This window comes from Colias philodice, chromosome 10, assembly GCF_061535455.1.
Source record: "Colias philodice isolate Cphi_HAF_F1 chromosome 10, ilColPhil1 Martin Lab GWU primary, whole genome shotgun sequence".
In the NCBI taxonomy this organism is placed as follows: Eukaryota; Metazoa; Arthropoda; class Insecta; order Lepidoptera; family Pieridae; genus Colias; species Colias philodice.
This window is the reverse complement of record NC_143095.1, coordinates 9,737,857-9,759,562: the sequence shown is the minus strand read 5'-3', so window position 1 is coordinate 9,759,562 and position 21,706 is coordinate 9,737,857. Positions and strand designations below refer to the sequence as shown.

The 21,706-nt window shown below is 32.9% G+C and overlaps 3 protein-coding genes across 4 annotated transcripts; 2 read left to right on the top strand and 1 right to left on the bottom strand.

The window, feature by feature from the left end:
- The first annotated feature begins 576 nt into the window (after positions 1–576).
- Positions 577–1,979, top strand: LOC149485409 (uncharacterized). The gene is made up of 3 exons (XM_089699628.1): positions 577–661; positions 1,194–1,369; positions 1,699–1,979. Exons 1-3 carry the CDS (start codon positions 577–579, stop codon positions 1,957–1,959), a joined length of 522 nt encoding a protein of 173 aa, XP_089555754.1. The 3' UTR covers positions 1,960–1,979.
- A 3,101-nt stretch (positions 1,980–5,080) lies between these two features.
- Positions 5,081–6,529, bottom strand: LOC149485408 (peptidyl-prolyl cis-trans isomerase-like). Its single transcript, XM_089700226.1, has 2 exons — positions 6,351–6,529; positions 5,081–5,719 (listed from the first exon to the last, which is right to left on the bottom strand). The coding sequence occupies exons 1-2, from the start codon at positions 6,417–6,419 to the stop codon at positions 5,291–5,293; spliced, it is 498 nt and encodes a 165-aa protein (XP_089556352.1). The 5' UTR covers positions 6,420–6,529; the 3' UTR covers positions 5,081–5,290.
- A 2,036-nt stretch (positions 6,530–8,565) lies between these two features.
- On the top strand, positions 8,566–20,187 carry LOC149485407 (methylthioribose-1-phosphate isomerase). 2 transcript variants are annotated; one of them, XM_089700202.1, is made up of 7 exons: positions 8,567–9,064; positions 9,625–9,723; positions 12,151–12,287; positions 14,338–14,546; positions 17,859–18,022; positions 18,579–18,780; positions 19,807–20,187. In XM_089700202.1, exons 1-7 carry the CDS (start codon positions 8,933–8,935, stop codon positions 19,944–19,946), a joined length of 1,083 nt encoding a protein of 360 aa, XP_089556328.1. In that variant the 5' UTR covers positions 8,567–8,932; the 3' UTR covers positions 19,947–20,187. The 2 variants fall into 2 exon arrangements, with proteins under 2 accessions (XP_089556329.1, XP_089556328.1); XM_089700203.1 differs by lacking the exon at positions 9,625–9,723 and having other exon boundaries at positions 8,566–9,064.
- Positions 20,188–21,706: the final 1,519 nt, after the last annotated feature.

The following is a 21,706-nucleotide window of genomic DNA, read 5'->3' as shown; positions in this document are numbered from 1 at the left end:
TAAGACCACTTTAGAATAAATTCATCACAATTTATGAGACACGACATTATTCTGTTAACCGTAAAACCTTAGCCGTTTATTAACGTTTTTGGATTAAATATGTAAGTACTTAGATTATACGGGAATAGTTGCATATGGTAATTTATTTTATAGAACTTATAAGTCATGTTTAATGTTTTTCAGGCACTGTAAAATGTATGATACTGATGACATGATACAAAAATAGATACACATTGGGTTCCCAACTTCAAAATCATACCCAATTTGTACATTGGTGTAAGTTTCTTTCAATTCTACCAAACCAAACTTTGTATTGTTAGAAAACTGTGATTTAAATAAACAATATAAAAGAATAATATCAAAACATTCATCTTCAGAAAAGAGCGATACTCAAGTATATATTGAGTTTGGAAGCTTTCAATAAGCTTCCAAAGAACGACGCGTTCAGACAAGGGCAAAAGTTTTAATTTTCTTAAGATTTCGTAAAAGTTCAGATTGTTTTTCTTGCGGAGGGGTGGGGCGAGCCCGGGAAGGCGGGACCAGCCGGGAGCAACAGGTCGACCCTAATCAATACGGATGCTGCGACATGCGCGGGAAATATCTCAGACGCCATCAGCCATGCGCTGTCTCCTGCTCGTATCGCTGTCAATTTTCACACCAGGTATGTCAAAACAAATCTTATGGTGTAATAATTTGCTGCTTATTTACTCTTAGGATGCTTTTGTGTGTAGATAAAACAGTGCGAATACATTTTCGTGGGTATATAAGCGTGAAAGCCGAAATACGAAAGTGCCATAGACAAAACATGGGATGGCGATCTGTCAAATTTTTTCAGATCGTATTTTGTTTATTTAGCCATTCTTTAGTTATGTTAACTGAAAGTCATTATAATTTGTAGAATAATAACGAATTATTCGTCTTTTTCATTCTACGAAAGCAAGAAAACATGTACCTAAATTAGACAATTATGTACACTGTCATTTATAACCAAACAAACAACAATATCCTAGTTAGGTACTTTAGTATTTTTTTCATTAGGTATTCTTAATAATCAGAAATAAATAAAATGCTATCAATCATTCTCAATGAGAAAACAAATAGCCCCACTGGCCACTGGCATCATAAAACTCCAGAATAAAAAAATACAATAAAGAATCAAACAAGATAATACAATAAAGAATTCTCGTTTCCAGGGCAGTGCGACCTTCTCCGAGACAGCGTGCATGTAACGTCAGCAGCAGCACGCCCCAACAATGAGCTGTGGTGCTACAAATGCCATGCCGACGTGCCAGATGACAAATGTGCTGATCTCCGACACAATAACTCTGCGTTGATGCACAAATGCAATAATGATAGACGAGTGTGCATGGTGAGTCAGCAAATTTAATAGTTAGATAGAAAGTAAGTTATGTTCTGATAATTAGTATAAGATGAGAGATCAAGATATAAAATAATATTGAACTGAAAAAATCACATTTAACAATTATTGGAATCCTGCGTTAAGGATACAGGCAATGTATCAAATCTTCGTATGCCCTGAAAAACTAGAAATATGAAAATCTGAAATTCTGATACATATACGTTTAAATAGGTAGAAAGAGGTCAAATGTGATAATTTCAGTAAGCTTTAGATCGTATAGATTTAATCGTTCTAATACATATATCCAATTTCAGTTGCCTAATATGAATAATTTTCAGGTCAAACGTTTCTCATACACGACTTCTAATGAAAATTCGACAACAGCACTCAAAATGTGGGCTCTAGAGCGAAATTGTACCAAACATTGCGAGCCTGGCTGTATTGTGATTGGAGAAAGAACAAAATTATACGCCTGCACATCCTGCTGCACAACCTCCTTTTGTAATTATGGATCTGGAGGAATTAGACTCGTTCTTAATGCACTATTAATCTTTCTCGCACTATTGACTTTAAGCAAAGATATCATTTTGGTTAGCTAAATAAAATTATACGAATTAAATTGTGTTTTATTGTGATAGAAAAATGCGACTAAAATCATAAGTTTCAGGCAAAACGTATAACTAAGTATTGTTCAACTAAAAGGTAAAAATACTAGATAGGAATTTGATTTATAGACCTTGCAGTGTTTTCCATGATAAATATTCGCACAATCTTTGGTATTAGAGAATATTAACCTAACTAAGCTTTGATAGTTTGATATGAATGTAAGTAAGTAGGTAGATAATTATAATGACATTTGAAGAGCTTGTTCCTTGCCAACGAGACAAATAGATGCCCAGTCAACATCGAAGTACAAAGAGATAATCTAATAGGTAAGAACCAGTAAGAACCCAATTTACGTCAGCACAAGGCTGCGGTCATCAAGATAAGTAACTGTAAACGGACGTGGTTATTATCATTTAGCATTCAACAACAAAGATAACACTATCTATATTATATTTACTATTATATTCCGATCTACACGTGAACACACGCCATGTGTACAAGAAATAGAAAATTCATGGCGTTCTCAAAACCAATTTCAGCCAAGGTTCATCAAACACGATAAATCAATGAATACTATATGACTGCACTACTAACTGGAATTCGCTTTGCATAAAATACATGTATGTTATGTATAACTGGGTTGCATACAGATTACCGTTTCTCAAAGCAAGTTTAACTTTGAAGATAATAAATTTAAGCACGATTAAGGACCGGTATATTCCAGGTATTCTGTATATTCTGGAAGGAACGCAGTGTAGATATTAAGAAATAAGTATCCTACTAATATTATAAATGCGAAAGTTTGTGAGGATGTGTGTGTGTTTGTTACTCTTTCACGCAAATACTACTGAACCGATTACAATGAAACTTAGCACACATATAGAGGGTAACTTGGATTAACACATAGGATAGGTTTTATCCCGGAAATCCCACGGGAACGGGAACTATGCGGGTTTTCCTTTGAAAACGCGGGCGAAGCCGCGGGCGGAAATCTAGTGGGTAATATTTTTATCAATATCAAATACATATCATATCAATATATGCAGTGCGTAGTAGTAGTATGTAGTAGGTCTGAATGATTTACATCCTTCTTAATGAATCCTAGCCAGATTGATTTATGGTCCCCCTAATTGGTGGTCCCCAGTCGAAAGCTGAAATCGAAAAGCCAAAGCCTGAATTCATACCGGATCAGTATTGCCATTAATAACTCAGGCCCCGGAATCACAGACACAATAGAAAATCTATTGTGTCGTGGACCGATCGGGCCGTTCGGGGCTCAATGGGTTAACCATAAATGTTTATTTTATTGTTAATTTTAATATCGTTTATGATCAATCTAGTAGAAGGTAGTAAATTAGTAAGTCTTTCTATAAAATAAAATTACTTCTTTATCACAATAAAGATCTTCAAAGTGTAAAATAGTCACAAATTTATACCTGTATAACCTGCTCATACTGAATAAAAAGGTTTAAAGACAATAAATTAGAGGTTCTTAAAAAAACTACCTTCACAGGATAATTGAATAGGTATTTGTAGGCCGATGTAACAATAAATCCTTACTTGTGTCCGCTATACGACCTTACCCTTACTTGCCCTCGAGCCTCTTAGGATTCCGTAGGAAAATTTTAAATCTACAATGTTATTATATATCAGTTCAATTTTGAATGCTCGGAATTTTTTGTTCGTATTTTCATGAAATACAAACCATTTCTCTAGATTTAGATTCAGACGCAGATATTCAGGAGTTTATTGTTCTCTTAGAACCTACCTATAGCTAGCTAATGATTATAATATTTTAGGAATACCTAGATATTTTTCTTTCACAAATAAAAAATTAAAAACATACTAAACAAGAATAACAAAATATACACTTCCCTTAACTAAATATTGTCATATTGATTATTTTTCAGTCAAGGCCTCCTCGATTAATGTTTCCGAATTCAACGAAAAGCAAACAATTAGTACCTACTTTGTATGACTTAACAGAAACCTTTTCAATACACTGATTCACTGTTAAAAATAACTATTACTTGTATACGTAGTATATTATTATTAGTCTGTGCCATTACCTATTTATCACACATACGATTTTCTGTACAATGTAGATATAAAAATAATTGATGGGTGCTACTCATATTTACGGTAGGTATTATCTGATTGTTTATGTTCTACTGAATAAATTATTTCAGTCTACATTATAAAGCCTCTATCTTATTTTCATTTAATATATGTATTTTGTTTTACGCACAGTAGGTACACTACTGAAAAACTAAACATTTGGATGTTTTATTTCTTAATTTTCATTTTTTCGAACGAATCACCAAATATTATAACATAATAGCGCAAAACTCGAGAACGGCTGAACCGATTTCGTTGATTCTTTTTATAAAATATTCCTTGAAGAGGATGGTTCTTATAGAGAAAAAACGTAAACATATACTACGGGCGAATCTGGGGCCGACCGCTAGAATATAACAATGCTCAGTCTACCCAAACCCACCCCTGATGAACTATCGAGGCTAGAGCCAATAATACGTAGATAGATAAGTTTGTATCAGTAAGTCCCCTTCGTGTATTTATAGAGGTAGGTACATAATATTTAAACTTATAAATAAAATGAATATTATCTTGTATTCGATCAACAAAACAGCTGATAATTATACGTAGGTGCTACTTAGCCTAGTTCATTTTTATTTCCGTCGTATTCATCGCACCATTGTTTCATATTGACCTTCAAGTTAATTTACATCACACACATACAAGCTTTTTTTTTAAATATATATTTTATAGTTGAATTTCCGTTTTCAGTACCTATATAGTCACTCATAACTTCTGTTGTAAATGACATCATCCAAAATAAATAGTCTCACCCATTTTTTATGTGTAAATACAATGTAAAATATCTAAGTATATCAATTTCCTCTACAACATGATTTAAAAATAATACAACATGCGACAATCGGTATTTCCTTAATAAATTAAGAACCTATTTTTTTAATGCGCCAAAATATTACATGACCTTCATATGTAAGTTGCAGAAGTATAAAAAATATAAATCAATATAAAACTTAACCATAAATTTTCTCGCATTTTGGATATAAAAAAAAACAAATCTTGATAAGTTAATTAATTTATTATGAATAAACAATGCACAGAAATAAATGCAATTCGTAATTTGCGACCTAGAGCATAGTTATAAATTTATAACATCATTGGAATGAACCACAGTAACTTTACAGATAGTAGTTTTATTATTACTGGGAAGGTATAAAGGAGGACTCATGTTAAACTTAAAATATTGCGTTTATAAATACATAATATAACTTAAGACAGCTGGCCACAGTCAGCGATCACAACTTTCTTTGAGGGCTTGCCAGACTGGGAGCCAAAGCCTTCCACTTGCTTCACAACATCCATTCCTTCAACAACGTTACCGAAGACAACGTGCCTGCCGTCCAGCCAGGAGGTCTTAACAGTGGTGATAAAGAATTGAGAGCCATTGGTGTTGGGGCCAGCGTTAGCCATGGAGAGCACTCCAGGGCCAGTGTGCTTCAGGACGAAGTTCTCGTCAGTGAACTTCTCGCCGTAGATGGACTTTCCACCAGTGCCGTTGTGGTTTGTGAAGTCACCTCCCTGGAGCATGAAATTGGGGATCACGCGGTGGAAGGTGGAGCCCTTGTAGCCGAAGCCTTTCTCGCCGGTGCATAGTGCTCTGAAGTTTTCGCATGTCTTGGGGGTGACGTCCGCTTTCAACTGTAAGGTTATTTATTTAATTAAAGAATATGATACACATGTTCACACGAGTTTTAATAATTGTAGTACTGATTATATATAATAATAATATTATGCCAATAAGAATGGTTTGGTTTGAAAATAAATAACATCCTACTAATATTATGTTAAATAATAAAGAATCGATATGCGGATGGAAGTTTTGTTTTTCCAAACATTTCAATGAAAAAGGCGCCTCGCAACGCGCCATGTATGGGTATAGTTAATTATATTAAATTACGCCTATGCATAATACTATCACGGCAAATTCCATTAGATAAAACCCTATAAACGCATTAAAGGAATTGACCTTCAGAAAACAATCACGGTCATACTATGAGTTAATTATGACTACTTGATAGATATGTATAATTATAATAGCTACACATCATTAGATCCATAAAAAGTAATTTTTTCAGGCGAGCAGCAAGTAGTTTTTTAAGAAAGTAACTAAAACTATACAATTATAATCTTATAAGAGTAACAAGGGTAAAAGATAACTTCAAATTTTGTCCATACGTTCATACAAATAGCGTGGTCTTGCAATCACGCCGGCCGGATTGACAACTCCCAAGTAGGCAATTTGATCATAATTAACGTTTTTACAACTTACTTCGATGACAATCCTTCCCAGCGGTTGACCATCAGCGGTCACATCCATGAAGACTCGTGGTGAAGCCATTTCGCTATTTTTCTTCGACTCTTCAAGATCAACTCTTTTTTAATCACAGCACAATGACGATGCGTCTCTCGTCGATGCCGGGCGGAAATAAAAAAGACCATAGACAAAATATATGAGGTAATTTCCGCCTTACGTTCAAAAATTTATAGAGTTCTAACATACAAAGATACAATAGCATAATTTATTCATAAATACATTAGACTTCACTTATGTATCTTTAATTTTATTGTACCTATATAATAATGGCTAACAACGTCATACATGTAAATATTTTAAGTTATTTTATGCGTAAAATATTAAATACTAGCGACCCGCCCCGGCTTCGCACGGGTGCAATGCTGATACTAAATAAACTACAGCAAAACTGTGAACGTTGTATATAAAAATTAAAAACATAGCGGCCCGCTCCGTCTTCGCACACGGGTATAAAATAGGTATGTATATAGCCGGGCGGCCGGCCGGCCGGTACCGCCGCAAACGCTACGTCCCGCAATTTTTAAATCTGTAATATCTTCGAAAATATTCACTTAAATCATACGGTGTAAAGGCCCATATAGATCTATATTAAATGAACAATGTATTGAAGGTATTTAACCCGTGACGCGTCCTATGTACAGGCGGTTGCTCATAACTAAAACTGTACTGTAGCGTCCTGCGTAACAACGACTGTTCATAACGCGGCCAATGACTTTGAAGGTCACCTGTAGCTGCTTACAAGTGAATGTTTCCAGTATAAAAAATATTTGTCTATGCCTTATACATTTTTAATTCGAATCGGTACGACTCCGACGCTGGCAATAAAGACTAAAACCACAAAATAAAAAAAAAAAGTGAATCATTGATTGAGTTGCGTCATCGGCCATAGTTTGTGACATTTGTCTTGTTCAACGAATATTTGGATTGTGAATTATGCCGAGAGGAATAATTAGATGAGTGATAATTGAGACGTATATTACTGGAAATTTTACGTAGAATACGTTTATGATATTGGTTTTAGGGATATTTGAAGAATACTCATTGAAAAAGTGTCTCAACTTTTCAGTGCGGAAGACGCAAAATGGCGCTTTTTTTCTTGTTTGTGAATAATGGAGATTTGTTATTATTCATAGTGAAATACGTTGTGTTAAATGTGTGAAAATATAAGTGAATGTATTTGGCAATCGTGTAGTGATATGAAAACGTGAATATGATCATTTGATGACTCAGCGTTATCATGTAAGTGTTAGTATGTAAGCAATTAAAATTAAAACAAAAGAAAATCAATTTTTTATAATTTTATAGAAAAAATATATCGTCATGATTACATTTTTATGCTATAACTAGTTTCTTCCTCTTTCCAAAAATATATCATACATGGCATATAATTATAGAACAATAGGGTAAATAAAATTTTCAAACTCGGTAGTCATAAAAAAGCTAGATTTCGTGAACTCCCTTGACACTATCGGGATCGGTGCCGGCTGTGCGCCGGACGCGTCACGGGTTAATTGGTTAAGGATTAATGCTGTATTGGTTAAAATCGCATCGAAAATTAGCCATTATTTGTCGTAAAAAGTAAATGACAAAAAAAAGTTATTGTGGGTTATCCATAAGAGATAGACATATACCATCGCGGACTTTTCTATAGACCTTTTCAATGTGTATAATACTTAGTACATTATTTTGATAAAACTCGTAGGGTTCAGCCTGCGTTTGCAATGTAAGCGGAAAAAATGTAATTTTTTACGACATCACATTAGAAACCTCAAAAATAACAGTACTTCTCCACTATTTAATGGATGTTGTTATACATATAAACCTTCCTCTTGAAACACTCTATCTATTAAAAAAAACCGCATCAAAATCCGTTGCGTAGTTTCAAAGATTTAAGCGTACAAAGGGACATAGGGACATAGGGACAGGGAAAGCGACTTTGTTTTATACTATGTAGTGATGACAACATTTTAAAACTACTTAAATCTTCTAATTTGCACTATGTATTATTTATTGTAAAATTGTTGTTTTTTACCATTTTTTCACCAACATATTATGTTTAACGTTAAATGTATATATTTTAAAGTTAGGAATTTCTAAAGTTAACCATAGACTATAGAGTGTTATCAAACTGTCTTCATGACAGTGGAGTGTGGACTGTTCATAAAAAATTCGCACATTATTTTTCAAACTATTTGGCAATGACGTTTGCGAATTGTGAGTTGTGACTTGTGACAGCGGGAAATATTAAAAAATGAATACACAGAATTTGTAGTTGAAACATTTAATTATTGTAGTTTTGCGTTCTTCGTTGGGCCTGCGACATATCACAACATCATAATAAAGTGCTTACTAAAGGACTTATCGTGTTTGTCAAACTTTGATTAGTTTTTAGTTGCTCCCAACACAGCAAGTGCCGACAATTTTTTTTGTAAATAATTTGAAACTACACTGTATAACGTATGTTTCATCTATTTTAGAATATTTGTAGGCAGTTAGTAACTCTCGGTAGTAACTCCTGTCGTCTAGATTATTAGAAAATGAGTCTCGAATCCATAAGGTACAAACGCGGAAGTTTAGAGGTATTGGATCAATTGCTTCTTCCTTTACAAACGAAGTATATTAAAATTGAAGGTGTGGAAGATGGGTGGAAGGTTATAAATAAAATGCAGGTGAGAAACGGTGTTCATCTTGATAACACATATGGAGAGTTTATTATTTGTATTTTTTTTTTATTTACCAAAAGATTTTTGTTATCTTCTTTTCTCATTCATTAATCATTACCAACTGTATTACACATATTTTGAGGAGAGTTATGACATACTGCAGACACATTTGTTTTTCCATTCGATTATTGACTTTTACCTGGCATTTTGCCAGTGATTATTGGCTTTTACCTTAAAGACTGGGATTATTTTAGCTTTTGTGGTTTGAGTTATGAGGTATTTATTAAATGTGACACATATTTTCAATATCAACATTCTAAGATGGGGGAATGTTTGTAGTCAGCTATATTTTTAGATAAAATGTAGTTTTACATTCCACATTCTCCAATTCCAGCAGTTGTAATCTTTCTTAAAACAACACTACAAGGCTTTGTGTTATAAATATAATAAAAAGGAAAAATTAGTCATTTGATAGCATGTGTTTCTCATTTCACATGAGTATTGCGAACCCAGAGGTTCTAATTAAAATCTTATTAAAATATTAATAAAGTTTATTGAACTTTTAGGTGCGAGGCGCCCCTGCTATAGCTATTATAGGCTGCTTATCTCTTGCCATAGAGCTCCTCAATGATAACAGCTCAGACAAGAAAGTTATGAGACAAGAGGTCAGTGTGATAACTTACATGCAACATTTTATAGATTATACTTAAATTGATAGTTTTATTGCTAGGTTCCGTCTCAATTGACGTTGGTCAAATTTAAGCATGAAGGATCACGGAAGTATAATTTTGAAATCAATGTGTGTCAATAGTTTGAAGCTATTGTTGTATCAATTGGATTTGATGTACCTGCTGGATGGATAGCAAAATTTTAAAATTTCTATGATTGTAATTTAAACTGTACAAATCACATTTCATGCCATTTTATTATTATATTTTTTTTTTGTTATTGCATTGGTTTTATTCATAATTTTGTTCATCTAATGAAAATGGAAATGAATCAAGTAGCTTTTATCTAAAGTGTATATATCTTAAATATGAGATTACTTCCATTTTCACACTTCTTATTTTAATATGATTTTTTTTTTAATTTTTCGTTCGAAATATAATAATGTAGTTTTTAAGTGTAGAGCATTATAGCGTCTGACAGTATAGTAAACCGCTAAATATTTTTTCATTGTTCATCTCGGGGAATTCATCCAAATGAATTGAATTCCCCTAGAATCTAGATGAATGATGAAAAAATATTTTGCGGTTTTATTATACTTTCAGACATGTTTTCTGATCTCCGTTTCTATTAAATGAAATTTTCACAAAACTATCTTATCTGTAATCCAACAAAGAGAACTGATTACGCAATGAACGTGTGGGTAGCACTCGTCTTGAGATTAAAGCATCCTTTTATCACGACCCCACGCGGCAGTCACGATAAACGCGCCTGAAGCATAATAATAAATTAATTATAATAACTAGATTTCCGCCCGCGTTTTCAAAGAAAAACCCGCATAGTTCCCGATCCTGTGGGATTTCTGGGATAAAAAGTATATAATAAGCCTACGTCTTATTCTGGGTCTTCAGCTACCTACATACCAAATTTCATTGTGATCGGTTCAGTAGTATTTGCATGAAAGAGTAACAAACATCCATCCATCCTAACTTTCGCATTTATAATATTAGTAGGGTTATATCCACTTGCATTGATAACCAACACGGTTATGGCTGCATTATATTGCTAATTATGGCATAAGACACTAATGCAGTACTTATATAGTTTCGTTTCAAGGGTAAAGAGACAAGTACTTGTATAATCAGAATCTGTTAAAATAACTGGCTGAGTTATACAAAATAGATAAAGGGGAGACGTGACGTAAATAAAAATGATTAATTATCTTATCTATACACTATACTTCTTAAATATACCTAAATAGAAATGAAAATTTTGTTTGTTTGCTTGGAAGATATAATCTCGGGAACTATTTTTTCTAACTGAAAAATTGTAGTTAAGTAATTCGGGTTGGATATTCCATTTCAAAAGGACGGTTATTACTTATTAGATTAGCTATAACACGCTATGGCCAAAATAAAAGGAGTTACAGTGAAAAAATATAGCAAAAGTATTCCTTTTGAGTGCTGACGAAATTTCGTGGGACAGCTTGTACCTAGCATATAATTAAAAGGTGTTAAAAATACGCTACTAATTGACCTGTGTTATTTTTTTTTCGGAACGTCGGTTAAAAATAGCACCGAAGTACCGTAGGCGGCTACTCAGCACATTACAATTGTGCAAAACAGTCGTAGGTATTGCAGGTATTTTTGTGACAAAAGAATTTAGTCGCTCGTTGAAAAAAAAACAAAGCTTATATGTATAAACTTTTCTTACAAAGGGCTTTTACAATACATTGCGGGTCATACAATCTCGTGTTTAGAGATTATGGACCTGAAAAACGTACCTATGTATAGGAAAATAAACTATCTGATAAAAAACGAGAACGTGGAGGCTACAGTATGTTTGCATACTTTAATATCTGGATTACGAAAACATATAGAGATGGATTTGACATTTTTTAAATTTATATCCGCTTCCGTATAAGTGAGACTATATTCATGTAAGCATTAATTTATCTTTAAAGTTAATTTTTATTGCTACAGCTAAAGACGCCTGATAAAAATCTTGGTGCAGTGCAAAGGCCCGATAGCCTACTTACCCGTAAGAAATCGATCAATGAAACGTATATATATACCTACCTATTGAATGCATTTGCCCCATATCGCACAAGAACACACGGGATTTCATTTTATTGCGTATGCACACTTATTTGTTCAGTGCAAATATAAATACTAAGCTTAAAATAAGAAGATAGTTACTTCAAAATAAAACTGAAAATTTCCATATGTTGTACAAACATTAATTCTTCGTTTTGAATATACTTAGTTAGCTTAGTAAAAAATTATTTAACTTCGATTGGAATTTGCAAAACTCCTCAATTGCTCGCATAGGATCTAAATCAAATCAAAATCTGTACCCATAATTAATGTGACCGTTCTTACAGCGTGTAATTGTATGAAAATAACCGTGTCTAATATCAATTTCAGATAGAAGGCAAACTCAATTATTTGGTGTCGGCGCGAACAACAGCTGTGAACATAAAAGTGGCAGCCGATGAGCTGATAAGCTTGGCCAATTCGCTGAGTGCTGATGAGTCTGTAACACCTGAGGAATTTAAAGAGAGGTACGTGTTTGTTTGGAGATTCTATGATATTGTTTGTCCTAAAGATATAACAGATATGTTTTTCTGACATTTTTATTTTTAATTTATATTTTTCTTATTATTGAATAATATGTAAGTAATATGTAATTTATATTTATCCTGTAAACCTAGCAAAACTTTTTTATTTCGAAAAACACACAAAATTGAAGTCTTCTTTGGGAACTACGGTTAATACGGTATGAGAGTAAGTAACTATATTCTACTACCTTCATCCCGCTGCGGCCGTTCCCAAAAACGTCGTAAATTCGCGTATTTTTAGAAAATTTATCGCTTTATAATTTTTTTAAGTTAGATCAACAACTTTATGTATTTTACTTTGTAATATTTAATGTACAAACAACACAATCTTACTTTTATCGAAAAATGCATATACTTATATGCTATAATTTTCACTTATATCATGATGCGCAAATATGTACGTTCCTTCTTTCTTCTCGCTCCAGCGATTCAATCGAATGCAATTACGTAGAGCTATAACCTATATATCATGGACTTTTTATCAAACAAGGCCGCGGGATAAATCATTAAATTATATAGAGCATCTAGCACATCAAGCGACGCCAATAAATAAATGTCTTTTCAATAAACAACTAACATGCGCAACTCTAGCTTTATAATAATTTATGCTATGATAAACGATGCAAACATTGATAAGCAACGTACATAAGTCGGTGACGAGTACATCTTTTTGTTATTATTACATTTTATGTATAATAAAAAAGTAATAACCATCTGTCGGTAAATAAAAATGATTTATATATGAAAAACGTATTGGGAGATTTACTAATGTAATCGAATTCAAAATAAAGTTTATAAGAAAGTTTCAAATGTATTTTTCTAACTGACCGTGAACGTTCGTCTGAAAGTGTGTTCGTATTTAAATCTCAAAAACGACATAACCAATTTCGATATGAGTCTTATAAATAAAATAGTTTTGTCAATTTAAAGAAACACTTCATAATTGATAATAATACTCAAATTGTATCGAGTTGAATTAAGGCTTTGTTCATTGAAAATGTCAAATACCCCTAAGAAAGTAAATATTGTGTTTATTAACAAAGGCCTATGTGGACGAGGTCGCTGGTGATAACTAGTATGTATGGTATGATCGCGAACCATCTGTTTAGACGTGGTTTTAAAGATTACGATAATCACCTAAATTCTTTCGACCTTCAAAATGTAAGAGATTATGCTCAAAATTGCAATTAATCGGAATCAGATAATTTTGACTTTAATATTTATAGACTTGTCGTCAACTCGTCAATATAAATATTCAAATACATTTACCAACTTACAATACAAAGTATATTATTCTATACCATGTTGCAGTTCTTCGATAAATGAGTCACTTGTTTTCTGAGGTCACCCATCTTATTGCAAATTATAAATGTCAAGTTACAAGTTACATATTATTTAGTGTATTTTCACATACATTATTCTAGAGGTGAAATTACTTATTAGTTATTCCATTTAAAAGCGTAATATTTTTGTAGTTTTAGCTTTTTAATGATCAAATCAACAGCATACATATTCATGGCTTTTATTACTTTATCACTACATAGTATTAAAATAAAGTCGCTTTCTCTGTCCCTATGTAAAGAAAGAAAGAAAGAAAATGTCCCTTTGTATGCTTAAATCTTTAAAACTACGCAACGGATTTTGATGCGGGTTTTTTTAATAGATAGAGTGATTCAAGAGGAAGGTTTTAGTATATAATTTACTAGGTTTTAGACAAAGCGGGCGAAGCCGCGGGCGTTAAGCTAGTCTAATATAAACTTAAAATATTAAATTTTTGAAGTGAAACTTCTTAAGGCCTGTTTAGAGTTAAATTTCAAGGTCGCGTCATGGCAATACCGTCACGTCATTAAGGCGACGATTTTAGTATCTTTGAATCTTGCCAAAGAAGTTTCACTTCTGACACGTGTGCCAAAGAAGTTTCACTTCTGACACACATTCTTTTTATTGTTTGTTTTAAAAGCGGCAAATTTAAAATAAAAACCATAAATTACAGATTCATAGCGAGCATCGAGGGCATGTTAGCCAAGGACATAGAGGACAATAAAGCGATAGGCAGAAACGGGTGTGAGGCTATACTCAAGAGTTTAGAGGGGGACGGGCTTGTGAGGGTGCTCACACATTGTAACACTGGCTCGTTGGCCACAGCGGAGTATGGGACTGCGCTGGGGGTTATACGCTCGTTGCATGCTGCTAAACGATTGGGTGAGTGGTATAACGCGAATCATGTAAAAAGAACGCTGGATGAAAATGATGGGGTGTGTTTTGGCATGTATCGAGTTTAGCACGAAAGTTATTTGCTGCTTATTTTATTTTTGAAGTAGGCTCTCGAGTCGTGGCTTCGCAACTACATATTTGTTATTTAGACCGGACTCTCAGTGGAGTTTCGTTTGCAAAAATAACGGACCTAAATCTGACTTCTGATATATATTGTATAGATCCCAGACATCCTATAGACAGATGTTGCCAACTAGTTTTGTGGTCCCCCTCTCCCCACCCCGGTAATTAAATATGGCATACAAAGAAAAAAATAAAAATTTCCAAAACATGCCGTGTGGGGTATCAAATGAAAGAACTTATTGAGTAGATCACGAATATATAGCATACTATAACATTTCTTACACTTTCTCTAAGATTTTTTAGAAAATTTACGAAAATGCTCCATTTTTGAGTTAACTTTAAACCACTATAGATTGGAAACTCATGAATATATTTTTTAAATTATTATTTTAAATAATTAACAATAGTCCATTGTTTACGATTCAATAGTTCGTACAGTGAAATAGTTGCATGGGGGAGTGGGGGGAGCATTCAAATATGGCGAGTATATTTTCAAGTTTATGCCAGAAATAAAGGCCTAATACAAAAATATCGGTGTCAGGGCTTAGAATAATTATCTCTGCACTGTCGTTGTGTTTGACAGAATGAAAAATATGGCAGAAAATTCTTGAATCAGCCTCTGTCATCTGTGTGATTAGATTTGGCATAAACTTGAAAATATACTCGCCATCTTTGAATGCTCCCCCCACTCCCCCATGCAACTATTTCACTGTACGAACTATTGAATCGTAAACAATGGACTATTGTTAATTATTTAAAATAATAATTTAAAAAATATATTCATGAGTTTTCAATCTATAGTGGTTTAAAGTTAACTCAAAAATCGAGCATTTTCGTAAATTTTCTAAAAAATCTTAGAGAAAGTGTAAGAAATGTTATAGTATGCTATTTATTCGTGATCTACTCAATAAGCTCTTTCATTTGATACCCCACACGGCATGTTTTGGAAATTTTTATTTTCTTCTTTGTATGCCATATTTAATTACCGGGGTGGGAAGAGAGGGACCACAAAACTGGTTGGCAACATCTGTCTATAGGATGTCTGGGATCTATACAATATATATCAGAAGTCAGATTTAGGTCCGCTATTTTTGCAAACGAACTTCTCCTTGGAGCCTGCTCTAATTCTTATACCACCTCATAACACCAAATAGACCAATAAATCGCCAATGCGCAGCTTAACCGTCAGCGTTCTTTTTACATGACGCGACCTATACACTAATATTATAGAGAGGAAATATTTCATTGTTTATCTATTTGCATTGAATACCCTCCGAAACTACTTTTACTGGAACAAATTGCTTTACGCTTTCATTAAAAGATTAGCATTTAGATGACACTTTATGACAGTGTAAAGAAATTAAATTGTTTCTTTTAGAGCGGACTCTCAGTGGAGTTTCGTTTGCAAAAATAGCGGACCTAAATCTGACTTCTGATATATATTGTATAGATCCCAGACATCCTATAGACAGATGTTGCCAACCAGTTTTGTGGTCCCCCTCTCCCCACCCCGGTAATTAAATATGGCATAGCAAAGAAAAAAATAAAAATTTCCAAAACATGCCGTGTGGGGTATCAAATGAACGAGCTTATTGAGTAGATCACGAATATATAGCATACTATAACATTTATTACACTTTCTCTAAGATTTTTTAAAAAAATTACGAAAATGCTCCATTTTTGAGTTAACTTTAGATTGAAAACTCATGAATATATTTTTTAAATTATTATTTTAAATAATTAACAATAGTCCATTGTTTACGATTCAATAGTTCGTACAGTGAAATAGTTGCATGGGGGAGTGGGGGGAGCATTCAAATATGGCGAGTATATTTTCAAGTTTATGCCAGAAATAAAGGCCTAATACAAAAATATCGGTGTCAGGGCTTCAAATAATTATCTCTGCACTGTCGTTGTGTTTGACAGAATGAAAAATATGGCAGAAAATTCTTGAATCAGCCTCTGTCATCTGTGTGATTAGATTTGGCATAAACTTGAAAATATACTCGCCATCTTTGAATGCTCCCCCCACTCCCCCATGCAACTATTTCACTGTACGAACTATTGAATCGTAAACAATGGACTATTGTTAATAATTTAAAATAATAATTTAAAAAATATATTCATGAGTTTTCAATCTATAGTGGTTTAAAGTTAACTCAAAAATGGAGCATTTTCGTAAATTTTCTAAAAAATCTTAGAGAAAGTGTAAGAAATGTTATAGTATGCTATATATTCGTGATATACTCAATAAGCTCTTTCATTTGATACCCTACACGGCATGTTTCGGAAATTTTTATTTTTTTCATTGTATGCCATATTTAATTACCGGGATGGGGGGAGGGGGACCACAAAACTGGTTGGCAACATCTGTCTATAGGATGTCTGGGATCTATACAATATATATCAGAAGTCAGATTTTGGTCCGCTATTTTTGCAAACGAACATCTCCTTGGAAGTTGGAGCCTGCTCTATTTTTGAATTATTGAAATCACCATTCCTAATTAATAATGGAAAACAGATAATTAATTATAAAATTGATAACAAACTAACCTTAATATTTTACATTAATTAAATAGTAATGTCTTATTTCCATGATAAATGTTATATTAAATTATCAGTGCCAAGAACTAATTCAGCCGCTGTCTTATAAGTTGTACTGCAGCCAATTTTACATAATTTACACGATTCTGTTGATATTGACTAATTACTTTACATTCTTGGCATTAATACTGTTTAATTAAATGCCTAAAAACATTTATTATGACAAGATATTATGTTTTCATTGAAATTGTTTATGGTTTTATTAGCATAGAATTTGTTTAGAATTTAAAATAGTACAAATAACGTAATTGGCCTGGTTTTGAAAAAAAAAAGAAATATAAATAATTATTTATCAAATTCGAATCGTTTACCATGAATGTTTTAATTACTATCACTATGTTTTCTGTATCCTCTGTTTCATTTGTTAAGTTTTTGAAACTCTTTCAAAATTCCCATTTCAAAATATTGATCATATAGCAATAAGATATTCCACTCTCTAGTCTACTATCCTCTAGTAAAAAAAATCATATAATAAAATCCATTGCGACCTGAAGGAAAGACAAACACACATATCTAATATAAGTAAGCATACATACATATTATACAATTTTTCATATACATTTTCTATTCCAGAACACGTATACTGCACGGAAACGAGGCCGTACAACCAAGGAGCTAGGTTAACTGCCTATGAGCTAGTTCACGAGAAAATACCAGCTACCCTCATTGTGGATAGCATGGTTGCTGCCCTGATGCATGTTAGGAATATTGGAGCGGTCGTTGTGGGGGCTGATCGGGTGAGATAATATTTTTTTTCTTTATGGCATTTATAAACAGATATTGTTCAACATCAAAGCCTTTCCCATTTGCGGTTTTATAAAATGCATGTTGAACAAAATGATGTTCTTTTTGTTGTTCATGTACATATTTTATTATGCAGTAGTACCAAGCAATTGCTTGGTTGCATAATAAAATATGTAATACGTTAGAATTAAGATCATAAATAATTAATCTTCCAATATTATCCCTACTTAATATTATAAATGCAAAAGTAACTCTGTCTGTCTGTCTGTTACGCTTTCCCGTTTAAACCTCTCAACCGATTTTGATGCAATTTGGCACAGACACTTTAGACCCTGAGAAAGAACATAGGCTACCTTTTATTGCGAAATATGTACCACGGGCAAAGCTGGGGCGGACCGCTAGTTCATTATAAAAATTACAAATCAGCTGTCCCAGCAAATGATCAGCCAATTGCTTATTGCTTTGAGGTATAAAAATGGTTTACAAATTATTATACATAGTAAATGTAAGATAAAATTCCGTAGAAAAGAATCAAGGTCTTTCTTCCAGGTGGCAGCGAACGGTGACACAGCAAACAAAATAGGAACATACCAAATAGCGATAGTAGCGAAATACCACAATGTGCCTTTCTATGTGGCCGCTCCATTTACTTCCATAGATATGAACATTTCTTCCGGAGATCGGATCAAGATTGAAGAGAGGCCGGAGAATGAAATGACACATATTGGTGATAGGAGGATCGCTGCACCAGGTATTATTAATTATATCTATCATATAAATAATAATTAAAATTAAGAAATTTTAAATAAAAAAGGTCTTCATGAAAAAAACTTATCAAATCTGAACACTGAAAATTATTTTCAAAATTCGCTTGAACTATTCAAAATTACGAAGTACATCACTACATAGTATAAAACAAAGTCGCTTTCCCTGTCCCTATGTCCCTATGTCCCTATGTCCCTTTGTACGCTTAAATCTTTGAAACTACGCAACGGATTTTGATGCGGTTTTTTTTAATAGATAGAGTGATTCAAGAGGAAGGTTTATATGTATAATAAGATCCATTAAGTAGTGGAGAAGTACTGTTATTTTTGAGGTTTCTAATGTGATGTCGTAAAAAATTACATTTATTCCGCTTACATTGCAAACGCAGGCTGAACCCTACGAGTTTTATCAAAATAATGTACTAAGTATTATACACATTGAAAAGGTCTACAGAAAAGTCCGCGATGGTATATGTCTATCTCTTATGGATAACCCACAATAACTTTTTTTTGTTATTTACTTTTTACGACAAATAATGGCTAATTTTCGAAGCGATATTAACCAATACAGCATTAATCCTTAACCAATTAAATACCATGGATACATTGTTCATTTAATATAGATCTATATGGCCCTTTACACCGTATGATTTAAGTGAATATTTTCGAAGATATTACAGATTTAAAAATTGCAGGACGTAGCGTTTGCGGCCGCCCGGCTATGTATTTTATACCCGTGCGATGCCGGAGGCCGGAGCGGGCCGCTATATTTTTATTTATTTTTCTTTTATTTTTATTTTTATTTTTATTTTTTTATTTTTTCAACGTTCACAATTTTTCTGTAGTGTATTTAGTATCAGCATTGCACCCGTGCGAAGCCGGGGCGGGTCGCTAGTCAAGATATAAAATACACAGTTGAATTGGGAATTATTACAGTTTTTAATTCGTTTATCTTTATACTGCAGAAAAAACCTTTCTTCGTAATAGTTATATAACATTTATTTTATCCTCAGGTATCAACTGCTGGAATCCATCCTTCGACATAACACCTGCTTCTCTGATCACTGGCATTATTACGGAAAAGGGTGTCTTCCCTCCAGAAAACCTGAAGACATTATTTGCTCAACAATCTAATAGGCCTATTATTTCATAATTATATAAACGAACAACTGATAAACTATAAGTTCCTCATAAAATGAATGTAAACATAAGAAAATTGTATTTATAAGGCTTTTATAACTTTTGTATGAATGTAGTAAGTGCAAATATCGAGATTTGTTTTGATGATATTATTATTGATTTATGCATATATGCATGCATCTGCCAAATTTAAAACATGTAATGTTATTCGTGTACATATTTTTGTGTAACAAATAAATTAAGCATAAAATTTAGTTTGGTTATAAAGTCGTTTTATTTAAACCTATTAAGTACCTATCTGATAACATCTGTCAACAAAAGGATTGAGTAAATAAATTTTCTGATGATTTTTATGAGCAGTATCACATTTTTAATCTTTATAACATTGTGTGGAGTTGCTAAGCAGGCAAAAAATCTTGTGTGGAAACTATTGGAATACAAATGTATTAAACTTATAACATACTAGCGGTCCGCCCTGGCTTAGCCCGTGGTACATGTTTATGTTTTCTTTCCATAAGAACCATCCTCCTACTTCAAGGAATATTATAAAAAAAGGAATATCGAAATCGGTCCACCCGTTCACGCGTGATGCCGTGACGTGACCAAGGAAAACGGGTTTCATTTTTATATAATATGTAGACCACTTATGGCAAAAATGTTAAGTATGTACCTGCAAGTATCGAGCACAGGTCGAATGAATGAATTTTTATCAGTAAAGGCCTATTTATGGCCTTCGCGATCCCAATAGAGTACAGTCGAATACAAAACCTCCGCCATTTTTGAAGTCAGTTGAAAATACAAAAATCAAACAAACTTTTTTACTTCTTATGTTTACGAAAAACCACACGAAAAACAGTTTTTCATATCTATGAATAACAACGTTTTTTATATTTATTTAAATCACAAATTATATAGTATCGAATGCAGATATTCATGATTTTATTTAAATAATAAAAAAGATACATTTTATCTGTGATTATAACCTATCAATAAATTTACTCTATGTAATTTGACTGTTCTTTTAGTTCACTATTTTCTCGGAGCAATTATCAAGCCTGGAGAAGTAACAATTAATTGAACAATAAAGCACTAGTTTGGCCTTTTTGGCTTATGGCAAAATGTCATGCGAAAAAAGAGGACAGATATATGTCAGTTCGACAGTTTGAAATGACATGTAGCCATTACAATTTGTTTTATAGTCCTTTCCACCTAAGATGATTTCTGTGACACATCGATTTTTGACACGTGTAGAGATGTCGGTTACTGAAATCGTATCAATTGTTTCCGATAATCGATAATATTCTATATGGAAATGAAATCGATTTGAATAAAGTACCAAAATTAGTTTTTTCGGCATTTCGCCAACAATTAACTAAGGAAGCTTAGCAAACAACAGCAACAAAAAGTTAACAATAACAATTAGTAAAAATAACAGAATACCACGTAAAGTATCAATATAAAAATGCAACTTGTATACAAGGCTGACGTACTCGTACAGACGATTGACTCGATTGACAAACGATCACAAGATGGGCGCCGATTATATGATTTTCCAACTCTATGATTTTTCAACGATCCATTTCATGTACACGAATTGCGTAGGTATTATATTTTTGTGTTATTTTATTTTATTTTTCATTATATTAAACTAAACAATACTGCTTTTGATTTATAAGCTTAAGATGTTTCATTTTTATATTTTTGGTAATAATGCCGCCATAAAATAAAAATATTATGCACTAAAATTATTTTGACTTTTTAAACATAAAATAC